Raw genomic sequence first — 22930 nt, forward strand, 5'->3', positions numbered from 1 at the left:
TTGCTGCTATTCATGCAGCTCCCGACGGCCCTGCGGCGGCCGGCCCGAAGAATGGGGAGCGTCCGGCACATCCCATTCATCCGTCACCTCAATAGCCGGGAGCGCTGGCCCCGGGGCTCCGCTGGCCCCCACGCACAAAGCAGCCCGGCCATGGCCGGAGCAGGCGCCTCCCATCGCTCTCCCAGCACCGTCTGGACCGATTTTGCATTGATTAAAAAATATTCCTCCGTGCCTTTGTAAATAAAGGACGAGGCGCCCCGACACCTGGGTGGGGGGCGGTTGAGGCAACGAGCCCAGCCCTGCTGGCCCTTCCAGCCACGTGGTCCAGCTGCGCCAGAAACCCCTGCAAAGGAAGGGGAGGCGCGAGCGGAGCTCCCCAGCACTGCAGAGCCCCGGCCGCCAACCAGGTGGATGGATTCCAGATTCCAGATTCCATTCCTGCCCCTTGAAGGGGCGCACGGGAACGCCCCGCTGCGGGTGCAGCGCAGCCTGGGCTCGGGGATGAATCGCCCCACAGCCTTGGGAGGGATAAATCATTGCCTTTGCCCAGAGCTGAGCCTTGTCTGGTGAGGGGAGGGCAGTCCTCTCCCCCTGCAAGCAGCCTGCTGCTCCTGTGTGTGCCCAGACACCGGGACCTGCTGGTGGGGTCTCATCGTTAGCTCAAAGCACAAGTCTTCATCCCATTCCCGTTCTTTGTTTGGTTCTGGGTGTGCACTTGGGTCCCTTTGGTACCCACCCTTGGTGAGCAGTGAGGCTGTGACTGCTGGCAGTCCCCACATTCAGCGCTTGTCCCCAGTTCCTTGAGCTGTGGATGTCCCAGAGGCTCTGGGGTGGCTGGGGCAGCAGGTCAGTCTGGGAGCCTCTGGGTTGGAGGAGTGTATGTCCCATTCCAGCCTGGGATAAACCAACCCAGTTTGGTTCTGACACAAACCATGAGCAGAGCAGGCACCAAGATGGATGTTGCCTGCTGTGCTGGTGCAAGGCCCAGCCTCTTGGGATACACTGTGGCAGCAGCAAACTGCTCCTGGTCTCCTGGCTGTGCTGTTGACTCCTCTGTCCTTCTCCTTCTGGCCTCCAGGACGACATGACCGACTCCCTGCGGGATTACACCAACCTGCCCGAGGCTGCACCCCTGCTCACCATCCTGGACATGTCAGCCAGAGCCAAGTATGTGATGGATGTGGAGGAGATCACACCTGAAATCGTGGAAGCCTTTGTCAGCGACTTTCTAGCAGACAAGCTAAAACCCGAGCCCATCTAAGGGCCCCTGTGCCAACAGACGTTATTTAAAACCAGGTCTCTCTTCCGCCGCTTGTGGATTCTCCAGCGTGTCCTCACGCCTGACCCAGTATCCAACCTTCTTGTGGTGCCTTGTTTTACGCAGTGAATCCTTCTCCTAAGCAAACTCCTTGAGATGCACTTTCAGCAGGGAGTTGTTGGCGTTTGGAGACTTCGCTTGTGCTTCATGGTGATATATTCTCTAATAACCAGGCCAGAACTGTTACTGTATCGTTATTTTATACACGGCACTAGCTAGCAGGCAAATCTTTTTGCATGGTGTTCTTCCCAACGTATGCATCAGGCAGTGGGTGGGGTTCTTGGGGCTCTTTTCTTTCTCCTCCCCCCCTTTCTTTCCTTTCTCACCACCCCTGCTGACTAAATGACTTCCAGGAAGCAATAAGGAAACTGTCCCCATCGCCCCTGGCCAGTTCTTTCTCTCCCACGAAAGTGCCCTGACAAGGCCAAGACAAAGTCTTAACTGCTGACAACCTCTGAAAGACCACGGCACAGCCAAGCTCTTCCTCCTGGGGGTGAGACCTTCCCTTGTGGGTTTCCCACCCCCCACTCCAAGCACCGACAGCCTTAGGCAGCGCTGGCTGTTGTGTCAGGGTCCATCCCCCTGCCATGGGTGGGTATTCCCTCTGTCCCTCCCACTCTGAGCCAGGAGGAGCATCACCACCGGGCTGCCCTCACCTCTCGTCTCTTCCTTGTGCTCTCCCTGTCCCCTCTCGTCCCTCTCTCTGGTATGAATTGTCCTCTCCCTTCTGTGTTAGTTGATTGAGCTGTTTTTCGTAGGTGTGTCCCAAACTCAACGTTAATGGTGCTGTTCTTTAAAAAAAAAATAACCAAAAAAACCCCTCCCAAACCCTAAGGAAAAAAAAAACCCTCCCTCCCTAACCCAAGCAGCACAGCCGAGCCCTTGAAAAGTGACATTGTAAAAACTGTACATGGTGATTGGAACTTTGTAATAAAACTGTTACAATGACCTCGTCCCCGAGGTGCCGATTGCTGCGTCCTGCTGTCAGGGAGAGGAGGAAACCTGTGTGGGGGACAGGAGCCCACAGCCTGTCCCCATGGAGAGGTGGCTCCAGGGATTGTGTGTCCCCTCCCTGGGCTCACAGAGCCCCTGCCTGGGCTGCTTTGCTGGCATTGCTCTGAGCTCCTCAGGAGGGAGGGAGCCCTTTGGCAGCCACTGGGGCGTTCCCAGCCTGATGTCCCAGCCTGAATAGCCCGTGTTGTGCAAGCCACTGCTTCTCCCTTTCAGCTCATTAGTCAGCCATGGCAGGATTAGGGCCTCCCCTTTTATCCTGCTGCAGCTTCCCGCCCTGGCAGGAGCTGGGAATGGCTGCCAGCTCAGCCTGCATAAACCCAGCCTGTTTGGACGTTTCAGGGGTTTCCCTGTTCAGTGATGAAGTGACTGGGGAGCAGCTCCAGGAGCAGCCCAGCACCTCCTAGCAGTGTGGGCAGGAGTGCTGGAGCTGGGACACCCCACAGCACAGCCACCCCTGCCAGCCTGGCCATGGCACGGTTGGAGGGATTGCTGGAGCACAGGATCTGGGTAAGCACAGTCAGGACCCATTCAGGCAGCAGCAATCTGGTCTTTGTGACCCAAAACCACAGCCAGGCTGGGAAGGACACATGCTGTCAGCAGCAGCCGGGCTGGGTCTTCATGGATTTCCTGGATAAAGGAGCTGGAGCAGGGGGGAACCGGCTGAGGTGAGGCCAGGGCTGCTACCCAGCCCTTCCCTTCCCTTCTCTCTAGCATCACCGTGTGGCCACCACATCCACGGGGAGCCACATGTTCAATCCAGCACTCTCCAGCCTTAAATACTCATTTACTACAAACCAAACAGTCCGAGCTGCTCTTTTATTAACCCTCAAGGAACCAAATGCAAGAAGTGCTCCTTCAGCACCCAAACCACAGTTCAGCCTGGCACAGGCAACTTCTGCCTGCCATCCTCCTGCTTGTGCCTCCACAGCAGCTGCCTCCTGCCCTCAAAGAGCAGGATGCCAGCAGCAACAGCAGAGTTGAGGCTGTCCACGCCTGGCACCACGGGGATGAGTAGCCTCCTGCCCCCCGTGCTGGCTGCCAGCTGCAGTGCAGCCAGGCTCAGGCCCTGGGTCTCCCCTCCGACCACCACGGCCACCGGAGCCCGTGCCCAGTCCTCGTAGTAATGCTGCACTGGGATTGCTGCTCCCTCCTCATCCTCGTGCTCAGGAACAGCCTTGGGGCTGGATTTCACAGGAGCTGTGGGGCTGGCAGGAGCAGAGGCAGCCCCTCTGGGCAGGGATATGCTGCCGGGGTCGTTGTTGTCGGCCACGCAGACCTGGGTGCCCGCAGGGAGGTTGGTGGGAAGAGATTCCCAGTCCAGGCTGGAGATGATGGGCACACGGAAATGAGCCCCCATGCCTGCACGGAGCACCTTTGGCTCCCACGGATCCACACAGCCTGGGAAGGAACGGGGAGAAACAGTGACAGCACAGGGATCCCCACAAAGGTGAGATTCAGACCACAGCCAACCATGGCAGCCACTCCTTACAAACTCTGGGGAACATCTTCAAGCACCTCATTCCCCCCCTTACCCCCAAACTTTTCTCTTACCTTTGGTGAGCAGCACTTTCTCACAGCCTGCTCCTGCTGCAGATCTCAGAATAGTCCCCAGGTTTCCTGGATCTCGGATGTTGTCGCAGATGAGGAGCAGTGGCAGGGAGTTGGCGAGCTGAGCTGCAGGGTAGGACATCTTGGCAGGGTCAGGCTTGGAAAAAATGCCTGAGGAAATGAAGGGTGACAGGTTTATGAGTGACCCACCCCAAGGAGAGACCTGCTCTGAAACACTTGGCCCAAATCTCACTAAAGATGTGCTGGAAGAAGTGTTAGGAAAAGCACCACCTAAAGGAAGTGTGAGCAAAGTTTGTCACTTGGCAAGGAAAACTTACTTTCCAGCAGTGCTATGTCTAAGGAAAGATTATTAAGAGAGTCATTATCCTAAATGTGAAAAGTTTCCCTTTGGGCAGTGTTGCAACTGTTTCAGAGGCAACTTACCAAGAAGCCCCTGAGGAGTTACGAGGTCAGACCAGGTCTTAATGTCTTCAAATTTCACCTTAACCAAGCTGGCTCGTTTTATCTCAGCCTCAGGCAGCAGCTTCAGGTGCCCCACGGTGCTGAAGAAGAGCGTCTGTGGCACAGCCCCTGCCTCCAGAGCATCCTTGATCAGCCTGTGCCCCTCCAGCAGAATCTTCCCGTGATTATCCCGAAACTTCTTTGACTTGGCAATAGTCACCACTTTTCTGTGGAGAAATTATTCAGGGAATGTGGCTGTGATGCTCACAACACCTTCAGTCTGACCTTCACCAGCCCCTCAGAGCTCCTCTGGGAGGCCACAAAGGTGATCTGAGGGATGGAGCACCTGTCCTGGGAGGAAAGGCTGGGTGAGGTGGCTCTGGGGTGACCTTAGAGCACCTTTCAGTACCGGAGAGAGACTTCGACAAGGGCCTGGAGTGCCAGGACAATGGGGAATGGCTGTAAACTGCCAGAGGGCAGGATTAGATGGGATATTGGGATGGAATTGTTCCTGTGAGGGTGGTGAGGCCCTGGCACAGGTTACCCACAGCAGCTGTGGCTCTACCTGGATCCCTGGCAGTGTCCAAGGCCAGGCTGGATGATGCTGGGACAGCCTGCTCTGTGGGAAGGTGTCCCTGCCCAAGTAAGGGATGGAACAGGACGGGCTTTGAGCTCCCTTCAACCCAACCATTCCCCGGTACCTCCAGCCCGGCAGCGCCTATCAGCACCCCCTTTCCCCGGTGGGCTTTGAGTTCCCTTCAACCATTCCCCGGTACCTCCCGGTACCCTCAGCCCGGCAGCGCCTGTCAGACCCCCGTCCCTCCCACGGGCGGCCCTTCCCTCCAGCCCAGCGGGGCTCTGAGCGGCGGCACGGCCGGGCCCGCTCCCCGCGCTCACCCCAGCCTGCGGTCCCCGGCCGCCGCCTTCTCGTACCACAGCCCCGGCGCGGCCGCGCCGCGCTCCACAGCGGGCGGCGGGGGCGGCGGCGGCTGCTCCTGGGGGCTCTGCGGCTGCAGCACCCGCACGGGGCTCCGCCGCAGCGCCCGCACCCCGCGCCGCCCGGCCGGCCCCGGCTGCGCCCGCGGCCCGCGGGGCCTCAGCAGCGCCCGCCACAGCGGCGGCCACGGCGCCGCCATGGCACCGCCCCGTGACGTCACCGCTGCGCCGTGCAGCGCCCAGTGACGTCACGGCCGCCGCCGCCATGGCCGCCCGCAGGGCGCTGCACTTCGTCTTCAAAGTGGGAGACCGGGCCCGCACGGCGCGGTTCTACCGGGAGCTGCTCGGCATGAGGGTCAGCGGTGGCGGCGGCTGCGCTCGCTCGGGGGGGGAAGCGGCGGCTGCGGGCGGGAAGGGGCGGTTCTGCGCCCTCCGTGTGCCCGGAGCGCGGCCCTGGGGCCGGGGAGGGGACCGGGGATGGGGATGGGGATGGGGATGGGGATGGGGATGGGGATGGGGATGGGGATGGGGTGGGGATAGGATGGGAATAGGGACGATGACGGGGATGGGGATGGGGATGGGATGGGATGGGATGGGAATGGAATGGAATGGGATAGGGATGGGGTGGAAGCCGTTTCCCGCCCGCTTCCCCGGGCCTGGGGAAGGCGTTTCAGGTTGGAACGAGGGGATGGATCCTCGATGTCCCCTCCCAGCCCAAGCCGTGCTGTGGCTCTGCAGGTGCTGCGGCACGAGGAGTTCGAGGAGGGCTGCAAGGCCACCTGCAATGGGTGAGTGCCCCGAGCTGTTCTTCGCACTAAAGGAAGGGTTGTGTTGTCTTTTCATTAAAGTGCTTCCCTTGGAACCTACGGCCCCCTACTCTGTGTAGGTGTGGTGTTTATATTGAACGTAAATGCCACACCTATAGATTGATATTAAGAGTATTGAATTATTTCTCAGCTTACCAGGAATTACATCCAGTTCCACTGATAGTTTATATAAGCGTGGCACTATCAAGGTTCTTGAGTTAAAAATCCCTCCTGGTAGCCCCAAAGGCTTTTGTGAAGAAAAAGGAATGAAAAAAAAGAAGAAAGAGGAACACATTTCTTTCTGAAGAGGAAGGAATCTTACAGTTTGGGGCCCTTTCCTACTCAGCAATAAGGAAGTGATTATGTAATTGCAGCTAATGAGCAGCCTGTGCCCTTAAAGCACTGTTAATGAGGGAGAATTGCTTTTATCACATGGCCATGAATGACAGCCCAGGGTCAAATCTGCCATGATCTCACTCTAGAAATGCAACTCCCCCTTGAAACACAAATACTTGCAGCTCTTGGTGGTTCATTTCAATTCTAATGACATTAAAATATGGATAACATGGATATTCCAGCCCTTATGATGGAAAATGGAGCAAGACCATGGTGGGCTATGGACCAGAGGACAATCACTTTGTGGTAGAGCTGACTTACAATTATGGCATTGGGGAATATCGCCTGGGCAACGACTTCCTGGTGAGTTGCACTGCAAGCAGCCAGCCCTTCTCATGATAAACTGATGTACCTTAACAATTAGACTCTCATTTGTTGCATGGGTTGTACCAGCTGGCTGTTTTTAATGCTATTTGTCCCTTAAACACTTCAGTGTTGTTTTTGTGGTTGTCTGTGAGATGGAAGAGCAGATTTGTGCTCACTTAAAGGTCCAGAAAACATTTCTGGAGCTCTGCTCTGGTGTTTGCTGCCAGATCCAGCATGGAATGCTGAGCTAGGAAACACTTGCTGCAGGAAAACACTCTTACATTTATTATTTTAATCATTTTTTTGTGATTTAGTGGCCAGCAGCAGATGGACCTCTCGTGTTTGCTGTGTGAAAACGGGTGATGTCTCTGCATCACCCCCATGGATTGTGTTGTGTCCTCTCTAGGGCATCACTCTGGTGTCCAGCCAGGCTGTGAGCAATGCCAAGAAGATGGGCTGGCCCCTCAAAGAGGTCACCTCTGGTGTCTTTGAAACTGAAGCCCCAGGAGGATATAAGTTCTACCTGGAAGACAAGGAAAAGCTCAAGCAAGGTGAAATATTTACCCCTACTGGTGTTCAGCAGAGATTTACCAGTGGGGTATCAGAGTGTGTTTATTTTGATGGCATTTTGTAAAGCAGAACATTTTTTTTTATCATTTCTCTGTTAATTCTCAAGAGTACTAATGACATTAACTGTGGGTTCAAACCTGTAATATGTTTGTAGCTAATTTGAAATTATTGCAATCCTCAAGATCCCGTGTGGAAGGTAACCCTGGGTGTCTCAAACCTGCAGAAGTCTGTGAGCTACTGGTCTGGTTTGCTTGGGATGAAAATATATGAGAAGGATGAGGAGAAACAGAGGGCTTTGCTGGGCTATGCTGATGACCAGGTCAGTCCTTGGAAAAATCACCAATTTCCTGAGAACAGAATCTTAAAAGGAAAAAAGTCCTTAATTAAAGCAACTGTGCCCTTAATTACAAGCATTTTAATTGAAGCTGTATTGAATTGAAGCTTTTAAAGAAAGCCAAGCTGTGGTTTGCTCCAGCTTGGTGGGAAAGGTGTGGATGGGGGATTTTGGAATCAGCACATCCTGGAGCAAAAGCTGCAGCCTGGAGAGCAGTGGAGCATTTTCCCCGCAGGCCAGGCTGTGTTTTTCCCTGCAGGCCAGGCTGTGTTTTTCTGTTGCAGTGCAAGCTGGAGCTGAGGGCTGTAGGAGGGGCAGTGGATCACGGGACAGCGTTCGGCCGCGTCGCCTTCTCCTGTGCCAAGGACGAGGTACCAGCCCCACTTCCCTCAGCCCTTTCCCATTTTTACTATTAACAAAACACACCTTGTTTATCTTCATGGCAACGAGGTGATTTGAGTTTGTTTGCTGTTTTCAGCTGCCAAGCATCGAAGCCCTGATGAAAAAGGAAAATCAGAAGATTCTGAGCCCTCTGGTCAGCTTGGACACCCCTGGCAAAGCCACGGTGCAGGTGGTGATTCTGGCTGATCCTGTGAGTGAAACTGGGAACAGGGATTAAACTGGGGTTAAATGTCTCCTTGCCATTGGTTATAACTGAGCTGCTTCCTTCCAGGATGGCCATGAAATCTGTTTTGTGGGAGATGAGGCGTTCAGAGAGCTGTCCCAGGTGGACCCCAATGGTGACAAGCTGTTGGATGATGTAAGTGACTGCATATTCACTTTCTTCCTGATTAGAGATGCCTGTAATTTTTCTCATAAAAATAATTATAATTTAAATTATTTTTATTATTTTCATATTTTTATTATTTCTAGTTTATTTTTATTTATTTATCAATAATTTTATGTTATTATTTATTATTTTCTATTATATATTTATTTTCATTTTAGTTATCAATATTTTTATTTTATCTATATAATATTTTATTATATATCTTAATTTTATTTTTATTATCTATATTTTTATTTTATTATTTTATCATATTTTATTATATATTTTTATTTATCCATATTTCTATTTTATTATTTTTATTATTATATTTTATATATTTTGTTTTAATTGTTATTTAGTTTTATTTATTTTAAAATTTTTTCTTTTATTATTTTTATTATAGTTTTATCATGCATTTCCATATTTTTATTATTTTTATAATTTTAAAGCTTATATTTAAAATCTAATAAAATAATAAAATAAATAAATAATAAAATATAAAATATAATAATAAAATAAATATATTTAAAATCTAATAAAAATAGACTTTTTTCTAGAAGCAAATTACCCAGGCTTGGTAAGGAAAAGAAGTCAATTTTTAAAGCTCACTTGCTGCCCTGGGTGGACTTGTCCAGCCTCACTCTTGGGGCATGGTCACATTGTTTGCTGTGGCAGAGAACATTGGTTTTCAGTGTGAATTCTCCTTATTCATGGTTAACAAATAATTCATCCCTCCAGAGAGGGAGGGGTAAATTATTCCTGCTGTTCTGAGCACGTCCCCCTGTCTTTGTGCAGGCCATGGCTGCAGACAACAGCGACAAGTGGTTTGCTGAGCACAACATGAAGAAAGTTTCAGCTTAGCTGGGGGAATGGGCTGAGCTGCTCCTCCGTGCCTTGGAGCTCTTCCAAGAAAATGCCAATCCTGTTCAAGTGCTGCCTTCCCAACCAGAGGGTGCTGGGATGTCCCGTGGTGGATTTTTGGGTTGATTTAAGCTGATGTCTCTGCCTTTCACATCTCCTCCTTCCCAAAAACTGGGGCTGTGCAGCAAAGGAGCAGCTGGCTTCAGAACCAGGGGTCATCAGTGAAGAAAACCTCATATTTCTGTGGTGTTGTACTTGAAAGAAAGGTGAATAGATCTGTTATTTTCTGATTAATTAATTTTCTGATTAATTTGCTTTAGCTGTTGTTTATTTGCAAAGTAGAGAGGAGATTTTGAGGTAGCTGTGGTTACTCCCCCTCTCCAGTGGGGTGTGGGGTGCATCCCTTTATTGGGAACAAAGAAATGATCTTGCCAAACTGTGTGAATGCTCCATCCTTGTTTCATTCCAAGGTGTTTCCCCAAATTGCAGGGGGAAATTTCACTCGAGAGCCCCTGGGGTGTTTCTCACTGGGATCCTGCTGTTAATGGGGTGGTTTCCACCCCTTCTCCAGGAGATTTCCATGAGCTGAGGCTGTGCTTTGGGATTTGTAGCTGCAATGTCTGCTGAGGTGCCAGGGGGCAGCTTGAAATAAGTTTTGCAGTTAGGTTTTGGTGAGAAATTTTGGAAATAACGGCTCAGAGTTTGTTCTGTTGGAATGAAGTCACTCTGCTGGGAATGCAGGGAGTCATTCCTGGCACTGTTTGTGCTGCCTGACTGCTCATTTTCCTGATGAAAAAATTAAATAAAATACCTGAAATCAGGTTTTCATCATGAAACTGAAATGGATTTCATGGAGAAGATCAGGCAGTGTTGGCACTTCTGAGCTGGACCAGGAAAAATTCCTGCTGCGATTTTGTCTGAATTTTTAAATTAATTTATAATTATGGTTTTGAATCCTATTTGTCAAATTAAACACGTTGATACTGGAGCACAGAATGAATGAATGAATTAATTAATTAATTAGCCAAATTCAATTTGTTTTAATGTCGGTTTTGAATCCTATTTGTCAAATTAAACACGTTGATACCGGAATGTGGCAATTAATTAATTAATTAAGCCAAATTCAGTTCATTTTGAATATGGTTTTGAATCCTATTGATCAAATTAAACACGTTGATATTGGAGTGCGGCAATTAATGAATGAATGAATTAATTAATTAAATGATGGGTTTGACTCTTATTCATCAAATTAAACACGTTAATGTTGGGGCACGGAAATTAATGAATTAATTAAGCCCACTTCAATTCATTTTAATGTCGGTTTTGAATCGTATTCCTCAAATTAAACATGTTGATATTGGAGCATGGCAATTAATGAATGAATTAATTTAATGACGGTTTTGAATCTTATTTGTCAAATTAAACAAGTTAATATTGGAGCATGGCAATTAATTAATTAATTAATAATTAAGCTTACTTCAGTTCGTGTTAGTGACGGTTCTGAATCCTATTGGTCAAATTAAACACGTTAATATTGGAGCACGGCAATGAATGAATGAATGGATTAATTAATTAATTCATTAAGCCCACCTCCGCTCCGCCAGGGGGCGCTGCGGGCGCGGCTTGCGGCGTGACGTCAGCGCACCGCCGCGGTGACGTCATCGCGCGGCGCCGCCGCCATGGAGCCGGCGGAGCGCGGGGCCGCGATGGCGCCGGGCTGCCCCGGGGGCCCGTGGGCCGTGGGCGAGGAGACGGCGATCCTGCACGGCGGCTTCCTGCTGGCCGCCCGCCTGCTGCAGCCGCGGCCGCTGCGGGAGCTGCGCAAAGCCGACTGGCCCCGCGCCGGGGTGCCCATCACGGACGCGCTGCGCGAGATCGGCGAGCGCTGCCCCTCGCCGCGGGGCCGCTGGAAGGAGGAGGCCGTGGCCATCGTGTGGGCCAAGATCCTGCTGCCCGCCCCTCCCGCCGCCGCCGCGGCGCTGGAGTGGGGCTGGAAGGAGGACGGGTTCTTCTCGGTGGGCGCGATGATCCCCGATGTGAACCACACGGCGCTCTTCGAGCTGGTGAAGGCGCTGGGCGCGCCCCGGCTCTTCGTGCAGCTGCTGCTGGCGCTGCCGCCCGGCGTGTGCCGGGCACAGCTGGAGAGCTTGGTGCAGTACATCTCCAGCGACACATCCCCGTCCGACGTCAGCTTCTTCTTGGATGTGTGGTGGGAGGTGCTGAAGCACAGGGAGGGACAGGAGGATGCTACGGTGTCGGCGTTCGGCGCTCTGATCCATCAGCACGGCGGGGAGCCCTCGCTGGAGGATGGGCTGCAGCCCCCGAAGCGGTTCAAGGGTGACCCTGCTGCCCCCGGGCTGCCGGCGGTGCTGCTGCAGGGGTTGAAGCAGATCCGAGGCAGCATCGCCCAGCCCCGCCTGAGGTGCCACGCCCTGGCCAACCTGGCGGAGCTGCTGTGCCTGTCCTCGGGGCTGGGGCCAGGGGACAGCCCCCTGCCCATCACAGAGCACCTGGCCAAGCTCAGTGCCGTGGTCAGGCTCTGGAGCAGTGACACTGAGAGCCGGTACCACCCCTGTGGGCTGGGGGAGAAGGTGAGGGAGGCACAGAGGAGCATGAGCTTGCTGTGCCTGACCAAACCCTCTCGTGAAGAGCTCTTTGGTGGCTTGGACTTGCTCTGCAGCTTGTTGCAGGCCTGGGGAGAGGAGCTGCAGGGCACTCTGGGGGCAGCTGAGGAGCTGAGCTTTGAGAGCTACCGGCTGCTGGAGGCTCTGACCAGCCTTGGGAAGAACCTGGATTTCCTCTCAGAGACCAGAGACCTGGAGGAGGGTGAGACACATCTGGTGTCAGAGCTGACACAGCTCACCAAGGACTTCCTCAGGGACACCAGTGCTGTCCTGGAGGATCTGGACACCAGCCTGGTGTCTTCAGTTGCCATGGCAATCATTGCACAGAGGCTGGACCGCCATGTGGACACATGCTCTGTTTTTGCATCTGAAAAGACCTGGGCTTGTTCAAAGGCCTGGCTTGAGTGCCTGGTGGAAAACAAAGTTCTGTTCCAGACCCCTGAGCTGGTTCTGAAACTGCTGGAGACGCTGGTGAGCTTTGCTACATCCCACCATGACAAGGAGGCCCAAGAGCTGCAGATGCAAGTGACCAAAGCCGTCGTGGAGTGTTACACTGAGCTCTCATTGAGTGACAAAAACAAAGTGATCTCAGGTGTCCTGGCGTCCTGGGGTGGCCCAGGTCTGTCCCAGAACGTGCAGGTTGTCAGGGAGGGGTTCCAGGAGGACCTGAATGTGACTTTGAACCAGATCACAGAGAGTGTGTCTGATGAAGGCCTGGCCAGGGCTGTGGCTTCTGTGGCCAGGCTGACACTGCTGTCCCCTGAGGCCACAGTGAAGCAGGTTTGTCACCTTGCTGTAGTCAACCTTGGAGCACACCAGTTCCTTGCCCAAATCCTCTGCTCCTTCCCAGCACTGAGCTTCCTGGAGAGCCATGAGGATGCAGGCAGGCCACGCAGCCTGGTGCTGAGGTGTCTGCAGGAGGCAGTGTGGGGGAAGCTTTCCACAGCAAGGGAAGAGGAGCAGTTCCTTCAATTCCTGGCCTTCCTCATGCAGCCAGGCTCAGCCACCCCGCTTGTGTCACCTGCAGAAGTGACCAAAGCCTTTGTCCTTCCCTCTTTGAAGTCAGACTCTGCTCAGATTGAGCTGAGCCTGCAGATCCTCAGTAAGGTTTTGGGAACACCGTCCTGCTCAGAAGAGCACTGGATCAAATCCTGCCACCCATTCCCACTTCTCCTCAGCCTCTGCAAACTTCTGGATGGTTACACCAAGTACTGGCATCAGCCTAGGGAGCAGCTCTTCCCTTCCCTGGAGACCAAAGACCTGATTCTGAACATCCTCTGCCAGCTGTGCGAGCTGCTGGGACCAGAGACCGTCCCCTCCTCGGAGCTGTGGGTGCAGTCGCTGGCCTGGCTCCACAGGAAGGTGGCATCCCTGGACTGGACCGTGGGGCTCCGTCTGAAGAGCCTTTATGGGGACCATTTCAAGAATGAGGTCCCAGCAACACTGTTTGAGATCTGCAGGCTCCCTGAGGACGAGTGGACATCCCAGTCGTGGCCAGCCTACGGGCCGGGCAGCGGGCTGCTGGCGTGGATGGAGTGCTGCTGCGTGTCCCCAGCGCTCAGGGACACCATGCTGGCACTGCTCAACGTCAACGTGGACAACCCTGAGGAGGTGAATCTCTTCAGCAAAGGCTTCCTGGTGGCCCTCATCCAGGTGCTGCCCTGGTGCAGCCACGGTGAGTGGAAGAGGCTGGTGCCCGTGGTGGAGCAGCTGCTGCAGAGGCAGGTGCTGCACGTGCCCTACACGCTGGAGTACGTGCAGCACCTGCCCCTGCTCAACCTCCGCCCCTTCTCCTGCCACCTGCAGCTCTCCGTGCTCCTCCTGCGGGGCTTCCAGCTCCTCTGCAGCTCCAGCTGCTCCAGCTGGCTGCCCCCAGAGGCCTGGCTGCACCTGGTGCAGCTCTACTGCGCCAGCCTCACCGACCTGCTGGCCTCCCTGCAGGCCACGGCGGGAGCCGCGGCTCAGCCCTGCGCGCAGGAGGTGTCCTTCACCTGCATCCAGCTCTTCTGCCACCTGCTGCACGTGGCTGCCATGCTGCCAGCTGGGGGCTGCGAGGAGCCGCTGCTGGTGGTGGCCCTGGAGGTGCTGTCACAGTATGAGGTGTCCAGCAAGGCTGATGTGTCGCCGTGTGCCGCGCTGCGCAGAGCCAACGAGGGGCACTTCCTGCAGTCCGTCACCGACAGCCTGGGGCACCAGGAGCTGCGCTGCACCCTCCTGCAGAAGCTCAGCAAGCTGGGAGCACGCTCAGAGCACTGATCTGGACCTTGTAAGAGGTGTAATAAACCCTTATTTTTCTCTTTTGAGTTTATTCCCTCCCTGCTGTGTTCTCCACTAAGCAATAGGAGTATAAAGATAGGTAGGAGGAGCCACTTTGGTTTTCCATTGGAATAACTGGGCACAGCTGTTTCTGAGCCAAGCTGCCAGTTCTGTGGCTGCAGCCTTGCCTGCTGGCTCTCTGCATTTACACAGCAGCCTCCAGCATCGAGGAAATAGCTTCCCTCTGGCTGCTTTGCCACCAGCCCTCTCCTAGTCCCGGGAGAATTGCTGGTTTTGCCACGTGCTGCCTGAGGCTGGAAAGCAAGTTGGAGGCTGGGAATCGAGTTGGGTGAGTTCAGGACAGGCAGGAACCTTTGGAAATCCCTGTGTGCTGCTTCTGCCCGGAGGTGGGGGTGCAGCAGTAACCCCACATGTAACGCCCCCACCCAGCAATGAACAGCACGTGGAAGAGCCAGCCAGTGGTGTGACTCAGAGAGGAAATCTTTATTGGTCTCGTGATAGTAAATAGGGCAGTGTTAGTGCAAACTGAGGTGCCTCATTGGCTGGGGTTTTTTTGGTCCTTACATAAGGCACGTTATTCGCAATGAAAACAGTGAGATACAACATCTGTAAGGAGTTGCAGGAGTTTGTAACATCAGCTGGTCTCGGTGGTTACTGTGACTGTGGAGTCTCTGCAACAACAACCACAGGTCGGAAGAGGCCCTTTTTGTTTTTTTACACTGTATCCAGAACGGCAGCTGTGGTTGGGACGAGATCCAACACTCAAAAGATCCAGGTTTCGCGGAGCTTGGCTGCTGCTTTCAGACAGAATGAAAGGCACAGAGTGGTCACAGGTCTCTGGGCATGGGGGCTGTGGGGGCTGTGCCAGTGCAGTTCCCTGCCTGGAGCAGGCACAGGAGGCTGCAGGAGGAGGTGGCTGTCCTGGCTGCAGGGGATGAACTCAGCTGTGGTCTGATTGCACACATCCTGTGGTGCAGGGCAGGCTGGGGAGCCTGTACCCATTTTGCTGTCACTAAAAGTGGAAATGGGCTGAGCTGGCCAAGGACCAGCTCAGCATCCTGCTCTGAGGTTGCTGGTTCCTTCTGTGCAGCCCCAGTTGTGTCCCTGGCAGCCTCACGGGGGTGGGATGGGGCTGGAGGGATGGACTGTGCAGGTGTTTCCAGGGTGTGGTGGTGCCAGCTGCAGGGCAGAGCAGGGCAGGGCGTGCCAGGTGGTATTTAAATACCTGCTGAGGGGATGCAGGCCAGATAAGAGCAGCTGTGGTTAGGGGAGGGAAAATTGCACCCCCTGCCAAGGAAGGGCTCTGCATAGTGCTCTGTGTGTTGGTGGTGAGACGAGGACTTGGCAGGCTCCTGTCCCCATCCTGCTCTGAGACAGCAGAACCATTCTCCTGTCCTGGCACGAGCTTCTGCCCTCCAGGCCTGCTGGGAGCACAGGAGTCCCCCAGGACTGTCAGAGGTTTGTAGTGAAAAGCACCCAAAAGCACCGGGTGGGGTTGAGTGGAGCTTGAGCCCAGCAGCAGCAGGAGGAGGAGGTGAGGTTGAACGTGGGAGGCCAGAGGCCGAACAGGGCTGTAGTGTAGAGCTGAGGTCAGAAAAGGTCAGGAAGGGCTCTGCAGAGCTGTGCTGCAGCTCCAGGCCTGGCTGGGGCCGCGGCAGGTCCGGCACAGGCTCCCCATGGCCGCTGCCGGGGCTGGGCCCGCTCCAGCATCTCCGCGCCGGTGTCCGGTGTCAGCGCCGGGGGGGCTGGAACAAACCCCTCTCGTGTAACCCTCGCTCCGCAGAGCTGCATCCCAGCAGGAATGTGGCGCTTCCAGGCCGGCTCCCCCCCCGGCAGGAGGACACGAGGAGAGCCCTCCAAGCCCCGGCCGTGCTGCGGACGGGAGGCGCTTCCAGCGGAGCCGCCGCTCCCGAGGGACGCGCCGGGGGCTGCCCCGTGCCAGCCCCTGCCCTTATCAGCTCCGTTATCTGCTCCGGTGGGCGGGAGAGCCGCTGTAGAGCCGGGCGGCCTTGCGGCAGATGAGCGTGAACCAGTAGAGCTGGGGGGCGATGAGAGAGGCGTTGGCGATGTTGCAGTGCAGGGGGATGCGGAACGGCACCAGGTACACCGGGATCCCCACCTGGCGGCCGTAGGCCGCGTACATGAAGGGGAAGAGGAGGATGCGGCACATGAAGAAGGTCACCAGGACGAGGATCCCGTTCACCTTGTGCAGGAGCGTGTCCTGCATTTTGAGCTGGGGAGGAAGGAGGTGAATGTGGGGTGAGCAGCAGCATCCCAAAGCTCCGGGGCACTGGCGGTGCTGGGGGCATCCAGGAGGGCTGGAGGAAGGGGAGTGGGAAGGGATGGAGGGGGGCAGAGGGCAGGGGTGGGAATGAACGTGGTGCAGGAGAGGGCAGCACCAGCCCAAGGCACAGCCCCCAGCTCTGGGATGCCACTGAGCTTCCTGGTGGGAGAAGGGGAGGAAGGCAGCACTGCCAGGGAGATCTGTGCTACAGCTGTGGGGCTGCCCCTCTCTGAGACACCCCCAGCTCAGCCACTGCTTGGAGAGGGGCACAGGGAAAGGGGATCAACTGCTGGGGGCTTCCCAGCCCTGAGCCCCATCCCTCCTGACCTACCTGCATGAGGATTTTGCCCAGTGAAACAAAAGGCGTGCTCAGCTCTGCTGTGAAGATGCAGCCCACAAAGAAGTCCCCCAGCTCTCCCCTGAAGTGCTGTAAAGAAAGGCAGCACTGAGCACAGGGCCCTGCAGAGAGGTGCAGCATGTCCAGGGGGTCCTGGAGTCCTGCAGCAGCCCTTACCTGGGTGATGGGGGTGAGCACGATGAGGATGAAGAGGTGGTGGGTCACCATCAGCCGTTCCTGCAGGAGGAAGCTCCACACGCTGGCCAGCGAGTGCTTCTTCTCCAGGATCCTCTTCTCCTGGCTCTTGTGCCAGTGGCAGAGGTACATGACATAGATGTCATAGGTCATGTAGGGAACCAGGACCCAGACATACTCCACAGCCAGCCAGTGCCTGGGGAGGAGCAGCACACACAGAGGCATCACAACAGCTCCCAGCACTCACTCTGGGAGATAGAAGAGTCTTTAGGACTGAAGTGGCAGCATTTCAATGGATTTTGAAGCTGAAAGGGGGTGAATTTTAACTCTGTTTGGCTCAGCAAGTACAGGCTGAGGCAGAGAAAAGGTGCCTGGTACGTGTGGAGGAAGGATCTCAGTGCTGACCCCGCTGCTGCTGGGCTGTGCCAGGCACTGAGCTCAGCCTGGCCAAGCACAAACACAGCACTAAGGATGGATCCTGATTAGCCCCACAGCCAGGTGCTTGCTGCACGGGCCAGAGGCACAGCATTGTTTGGGATCCAGCACCAAGCTGACACCTCTGCACAGGTGATCTCCTCCCTAAGCCCTTGGACCCCCAGAGCTGGTGCTTGGTGGTGGAAACCCCCAATCCTGGGTCTCTCCTGCCTGTCACACTGCACCAGCTGGCTGCCTAACCCAGGGAATGCTTGGGAAGCACGTGGAGAACTCAGAGTTAACCAGGGATGGCCGGCCTGGAGTTTGGAGAGTGAAGCACAAAATATCCAATATAGGCAATAAACCCCCATGAGGCGTTTGTCAGTTGGGAAATAATTGCAGGCAACTGCCTGTTCCCAAAGCATGTTGGAATCTTGGTTGCACAATCTGGGCAGCAGCAAGCCCTGCTCTGCAGGGACACCAGCCTCCTTAAAACGTCCTGCATGAAATCACACTGATTTAAAAAAAAAAATAGACAAAACCACCCTTTGCTGTTGCTTGGAAAAATGTAGCTTGGGGCTCAAATCTCTTTTTGCTCTCTTGCCATCCCAAGAAAAAAAAATTGTTGTGGCAGTTCTGCTCCAGATGGAAAGATGTGAGTGGTGTGAAGCACGGGTGGCAAGTGATTGTGTTTGCAAAACTTGCCCAGGGCTTTGGAGGGCAATTACAGCACCAGCAATATAACGATTGTCTGCCTCTGTAAATAAACTGGCAAATTTTACTGCAACCTTTGTGATGCTTCCTGGCTCGCTGTCTTGCTGTCATCTTCCCTGCTGAGCACTGGGCTCAGTTTCCTCCAGATTCAAAGAAAATCTAGGCCTCTGCCCACAAAGTGTTTGCACAGAGCCCTTGGCCTTGAGTACACCCAGGCAAGCAGACAGCTCCGGGGGAAGGAGGGCTGCTGGCAGCACCTTCTGTCTGTGTGGCTTCGGGATCCATCATCTGCCTTATCTCTACAGCAGAAATTTTATTTCAGAACAAAAAGATAACTCATAGATTGCCTGGGTTAAGCAGGTGTGAGGAATCTGAGTAGGTATCACTACCTAGAGCAAGGCAAGATAATTCATATCTGTGTGTTAAAGACAGGTGTGCTGTGGCCAAGGTGGCAGCCCTTCCTAAAAATCACCCTAAAATCGGTGTGTGACGGTCGAATTCCAGCTCAGCATAATTATATTCTTCCCTCCTGCAATCTTCTCTGCTAGTCTGGATAATAGCTCTGTTTTTAAGCCCTCTGACCCAGATTACACTATCACTCCTCCTGAGAGCCACTTCTGGGCAGTTTATCTCAGAGCACGGAGGACAAGGCAGCAGGATTTCCCTTCAGAGCAAACTCCATCCCAACTTTACCATTTCTGGACTATTTCAGAATCCTTTTGGCATGCCTTGATGCGCCTCTAAAATCAGTTCTCACCAAGTCTTGCTTGACTCTGGAGCAATTTCAGTTTCCAGCAAGGAGGCTCCCTACCCCTTCAGAGCTTTGATATCTGTATTTTTCTCATACACAGCCCATGTTCCAGCCCACGTTCCAGCCCATCCTTTGAGGACACGATGCTGGCAGAGCACCCCCAGGCCTGAGCAAGCTGCTGCTGTTCAGGGGCTGTACAGCCAGCGCATTGCCCAACCCTTCCAGCCTAAGTGGGGCAAAGAGGAGCACGAAACCGATTTTCCTCTCCCCTTTGTACGTGCAAGCCTTCGGCAGAGCACATCCTCGGCACATCCCCAGGGGGCTCTGCCTCACCTGTCGTGCACCACGTTCTTGCAGCTGAGCATAACCGTGATCCCCGACACCGTTGCCATCGTGGCTTGGACCGTTGATACCAGCCTGAAACGGACAGAGAGGAAAGGGCTCACCCCAAATGTGACCCCAAACGGGCCGAGGCTCAGGGCAGCCACCAGGAGAGCTGGTGACACTGAGATGCCCGCTCCGTGCACACCCCAGCGCCTCGTCATGGCGGGGACGTGTCGGGGTGGCTGTGCCAGGGGGAATCGTGCCAGCTCCCGTCCCTTCCAGCCCCGTGGGCCGGTGGAAAGGCTGCCGGTTCCCCGTGGGCAGAGGGAGGGAGGGAGGGAGGGAGAGCTGCAGCGGAGCATCCCCGCCCCGACAGCGGTACCGCGGTGCGGGTCCGGCCGGGCAGAGATGCCCGTGCTCGGGGGGGATGCTCTCACTTCGGGGGATGCCCGTTCTCCGGTGGGATGCCCACGCTCGGGAGGATGCCCACGCTCGGAGTGCTGCTCCTGCTCCCGGTCCTTGCTCCCCCGGCTCGGGCCGGCCAAGGACCGTCCCCCGGAGCGTCTCGGCACCCCCGAGTCCAGGCTCACGGCCGGCGGGACTCGGTGCTCGTGGCCCGCCCGGATCGCTCCCGGTCCCGCTCCCGGTCCCCATCCCGGTCCCGGCGGGTCCCGCCGCCGTTCCCGTCACCTCCCGCCGCTGCCGCCCGTACCTGCCGCTGAGGAGGATGCGGTCCTTGAGGCTCAATCCCGGGGCGGCCCAGCGCAGCAACCGGATGCAGAGGATGAAGAGCCCCGGGAAGAAGGCGGAGGCGAGGGCCAGCGTCCGCCACATGGGGACGAGCGCGCTGTCTCCCGCCGCCGCTTGTCAACAGCCGGCCGGGCGGCGGGAGAGCCCGGCTCGGCTCGGCTCAGCTCGGTCCGGCTCTGCTGGGCCGGGCTCGGCTCGGCTCGGTCTGGACCAGCCCCGCCGCTCCCGCCGCCGCCGCCGGGACGCGCCCCGCTCCGCCGGGCGGAGGCTCCGCCCCAGTCCGGTTAAACCCCGCCCACTCAACGGAACCCCGCCCACTCGTCACTCCCCTGTAGCTCAGGCCCCGCCCCCAGGCGGCCCCGCCCATCCCGCGCGCTGCCGGCGGAAGCTGCGCCGCCATGGAGGAGGACGAGCCGGAGCTGGAGGCCGGGCTGGAGGCGGCGCTGGAGCTGGCGCCCGCCGTGCAGGCCGCCATCGAGCAGGTGCGCCGGGCGGGTCCCTCTGCTCAGGGGACAGGTGCGGGCGAGGCCCGAGGCCGCTCGGTGAGAGCCCGCGGCCGGCTCCGAGCCCCTCCCCGCCGGCTCCGGGCCTTCCGCTGCTGGGCCCGGGGAGCCCCGGGCTGGCCGTGCCCCGTCAGCCCCTGTGGGCTCGAAGCGGCCGGGCCCGCGTCGGGGGCTGAGCGTGGCTCGTCGTGTCCCCTGTCGCTGGTGGCAGACGCGGTCCGTGGTGTGCAGAGCACCCCCGCTCAGCCCGGAGCCCGTGGCTCGGCTGGAATAGGGATCATGGGAATGTCCTGGTTCCATTGCGGTGAAACACACGGGGTTTGCATCCACAGGGTGCTGGCACTGCCCAGGATCCCCAGGGAATGGGCGCGGCCCCGAGGATGCCAGAGCTCCAGGGGGGTTTGGGCACTGCTCCAGGGGTGCCAGGGTGGGGGTGCTGGGGGGCTGTGCAGAGACAGGAGCTGGGCTGGATAATCCTTGTGGGTCCCCCATAACTCAGGGTATTCTGTGATTCTGTGTTCCCTGAAACCCTTCGTGGCACCTGGAGCCCATCCCGTGAGAACCCAGGGTCAAACCGTGCCTCTTGTCCTCTGTGACTGAGCCTGCCCTGCCTGCAGTGACCCTTCCATCCCGAGGGCTCTTCCTGGAGCAGATGTCTGAGCAGGAGCAGTGTCTGTCTCACAAAGCAGCACTCACATTTAAGTTTTTGCACTTTCTTGAGTGTTGAGGCTTGTGGGTCGCTTTTGGTGGCCCTCTTTGAAGAGCAAGGCGTGACCTTGGGACTGGTAAATTAAATGGCAGCTTCTAAAGGGGACCTAGAGAAAGAATCCTCTGCACTTCTAGACATGAGTTTTTGAGCAGTGGAGAACCCGCCATGTGCCTGGCTGAATTATTATGACAAACATTAAAGCTGTAGGAAAATATTCACATCCTGAGCACTGGGAGATGCTGAGGATGACACCACCTGCTGCTTTCCAGCTTCCTCTCCGGCACTTCTCAGCCCAGTAGTCCTGTTGTTCCTGTCAGTGTTCCTTAACCAGTTTTGGGGCAAAAGCTGCCCAGTTCTGGTTAAATGAGCCGAGCTGGCTCAGCTGCCCTGCCGGAAGCGGGGTGGGGAGCACAGGCAGGACTGGTGCCCCACCAAAGCCAGGCTAGCACTTCTGATTAATAGGTTGTGACAAATTGCTGGGAGTGACAGCTCCTGCAGCTGCTCCAGCTGCCTGCAGCACTGATCCCTATCTGCACTTGGAGTGGAGCTCCTGAGCAGCCTTTATCTCCCATCTCACCTCTTGTTTCATCTGCTCTTAATACCTGTGGAGGTTTGGGGTTTGTGGGGATTGATTGAGTGTGAGCTGTGAGCAGGACGGGCTGGGTGTGATGCTGCAGTTTGCTCTTACCATGGGGTGATGTCAGAGCATTCTCTTCACTCACCACAGCCTCGTGCATGTTCAACTGCTGCCTGCTTCTCCTGGGCCACAGGAGTGACTGGGAAGGCTTCCCAGGAGGGCTGGTTCAGGCAGAATTTGCTTTTATCTCACAAAATCACTGATTTCACAGTGTGTCAATGCTGTTTCCTGTGCCCAGGTGTGAAGGCTTTCAGGGGATGCTGGGGGGTCAGCTCTGCTTTTGCCAGGGGGGTGTTTGCCATGGGGTGCAGAGCTGATGGCTCTGTAAATATGGGACAAATATCAGAATCATGGAATACTTTGGGTTGGAAGGGACCTTAAAGACCATCTCATCCTTTCCAGCATCCCAGGCTGATCCAAACCTCATGCAGAATGACCTTGAGCCCTTCCAGTGTGCTGGCACATCCACAGCTTCAGTGTGCTGGCAGAGAAGGGAAAACACCACACTCCAGTCTGTGGGGACAAAAAGCAAATCCTGGCAGTCGTGTTTGTGTTGTTTGAGCTGCTGAGGAGAGATGAGATCTGTTTGCACCACAGCTGCTCTTTCCTCCTGCCCAAATCATTCAGCAGATTATGTTTCTCTTCTGTGGAAAGTGGCAAACCCAAGTCTCCAGAGAACTTGTACAGCCACTCCTTAATTCATCACGTTTCCTATTGCAGGGCTGTGGAAAGCAAACCCTCTGCCTGTCACCATGAGGCCTGGCAAAGCTCTTGCCTGCTAAAAAGACAGCAACAAAGGCATCAGCATGGTTTGGGATGCAGAGCTCATGTGTCTTGGGAATTCCTGGATGGATGGGTTGTGCCAGGGCTGTGTGTGGAGTCGTGTGTGTGAATTATCTGTGTTTATCCAGGCTGATAGCCACAGGAATTTTGGGAGGTCACAGCCCTGCAGAGCATGTGGATGCTCTGCTCCTGGCCACTTGTTAGAGAAATGCTGTGAAACACAGCTGGAAGTGGGTGCTGAGGGAATTAAAAGTTGTAGAAGCTGTGTAAAGTTACAGAAATCACTGGTGATGGTTGATTGTGTTTGT

At 55.4% G+C, this 22930-nt stretch overlaps 6 protein-coding genes across 6 annotated transcripts in view; 4 read left to right on the forward strand and 2 right to left on the reverse strand.

Moving 5' to 3' along the window:
- The window catches only part of NXN (nucleoredoxin), a 47260-nt gene extending 44982 nt beyond the window's left edge, over positions 1-2278 (forward strand). The window contains exon 8 of the mRNA XM_030962557.1: positions 1079-2278. Coding sequence (XP_030818417.1) covers positions 1079-1261 — 183 coding nt within the window. The 3' untranslated portion in view covers positions 1262-2278. The remainder of the gene's footprint in view (positions 1-1078) is intronic.
- An 846-nt stretch (positions 2279-3124) lies between these two features.
- Positions 3125-5478, reverse strand: MRM3 (mitochondrial rRNA methyltransferase 3). Its single transcript, XM_030962978.1, has 4 exons — positions 5240-5478; positions 4325-4569; positions 3884-4051; positions 3125-3730 (listed from the first exon to the last, which is right to left on the reverse strand). Exons 1-4 carry the CDS (start codon positions 5476-5478, stop codon positions 3207-3209), a joined length of 1176 nt encoding a protein of 391 aa, XP_030818838.1. The 3' UTR covers positions 3125-3206.
- A 42-nt stretch (positions 5479-5520) lies between these two features.
- Positions 5521-10904, forward strand: GLOD4 (glyoxalase domain containing 4). Its single transcript, XM_030962571.1, has 9 exons — positions 5521-5633; positions 6017-6066; positions 6663-6783; positions 7193-7337; positions 7539-7675; positions 7975-8061; positions 8169-8282; positions 8364-8450; positions 9255-10904. The coding sequence occupies exons 1-9, from the start codon at positions 5544-5546 to the stop codon at positions 9318-9320; spliced, it is 897 nt and encodes a 298-aa protein (XP_030818431.1). The 5' UTR covers positions 5521-5543; the 3' UTR covers positions 9321-10904.
- An 89-nt stretch (positions 10905-10993) lies between these two features.
- GEMIN4 (gem nuclear organelle associated protein 4) lies at positions 10994-14247 on the forward strand. Its single transcript, XM_030962872.1, has one exon. It carries the CDS (start codon positions 11000-11002, stop codon positions 14198-14200), a length of 3201 nt encoding a protein of 1066 aa, XP_030818732.1. The 5' UTR covers positions 10994-10999; the 3' UTR covers positions 14201-14247.
- A 374-nt stretch (positions 14248-14621) lies between these two features.
- On the reverse strand, positions 14622-20195 carry TLCD3A (TLC domain containing 3A). Its single transcript, XM_030962873.1, has 5 exons — positions 19953-20195; positions 19250-19333; positions 17020-17233; positions 16837-16932; positions 14622-16454 (listed from the first exon to the last, which is right to left on the reverse strand). Exons 1-5 carry the CDS (start codon positions 20072-20074, stop codon positions 16185-16187), a joined length of 786 nt encoding a protein of 261 aa, XP_030818733.1. The 5' UTR covers positions 20075-20195; the 3' UTR covers positions 14622-16184.
- A 174-nt stretch (positions 20196-20369) lies between these two features.
- Positions 20370-22930, forward strand: part of VPS53 (VPS53 subunit of GARP complex) — a 64645-nt gene continuing 62084 nt past the window's right edge. The window contains exon 1 of the mRNA XM_030962730.1: positions 20370-20472. Coding sequence (XP_030818590.1) covers positions 20389-20472 — 84 coding nt within the window. The 5' untranslated portion in view covers positions 20370-20388. The remainder of the gene's footprint in view (positions 20473-22930) is intronic.

The sequence above is a fragment of the Camarhynchus parvulus genome, chromosome 19, assembly GCF_901933205.1.
Source record: "Camarhynchus parvulus chromosome 19, STF_HiC, whole genome shotgun sequence".
NCBI lineage: Eukaryota > Metazoa > Chordata > Aves > Passeriformes > Thraupidae > Camarhynchus > Camarhynchus parvulus.

Coding starts and splice junctions, on each gene's coding strand:
- GEMIN4 (XM_030962872.1), top strand. CDS start 11,000: ATGGAGCCGGCGGAGCGCGGGGCCGCGATGGCGCCGGGCTGCCCCGGG.
- GLOD4 (XM_030962571.1), top strand. CDS start 5,544: ATGGCCGCCCGCAGGGCGCTGCACTTCGTCTTCAAAGTGGGAGACCGG. Junction 8,062..8,168: donor TCTCCTGTGCCAAGGACGAG/GTACCAGCCCCA, acceptor TGCTGTTTTCAG/CTGCCAAGCATCGAAGCCCT. Junction 8,283..8,363: donor TGGTGATTCTGGCTGATCCT/GTGAGTGAAACT, acceptor GCTTCCTTCCAG/GATGGCCATGAAATCTGTTT.
- TLCD3A (XM_030962873.1), bottom strand. CDS start 20,074: ATGTGGCGGACGCTGGCCCTCGCCTCCGCCTTCTTCCCGGGGCTCTTC. Junction 19,334..19,952: donor CGCATCCTCCTCAGCGGCAG/GTACGGGCGGCA, acceptor TGTCCGTTTCAG/GCTGGTATCAACGGTCCAAG. Junction 17,234..19,249: donor AAGAACGTGGTGCACGACAG/GTGAGGCAGAGC, acceptor GCTCCTCCCCAG/GCACTGGCTGGCTGTGGAGT.
- MRM3 (XM_030962978.1), bottom strand. CDS start 5,478: ATGGCGGCGCCGTGGCCGCCGCTGTGGCGGGCGCTGCTGAGGCCCCGC. Junction 4,570..5,239: donor GCCGGGGACCGCAGGCTGGG/GTGAGCGCGGGG, acceptor ATTTCTCCACAG/AAAAGTGGTGACTATTGCCA. Junction 4,052..4,324: donor AACTCCTCAGGGGCTTCTTG/GTAAGTTGCCTC, acceptor TCATTTCCTCAG/GCATTTTTTCCAAGCCTGAC.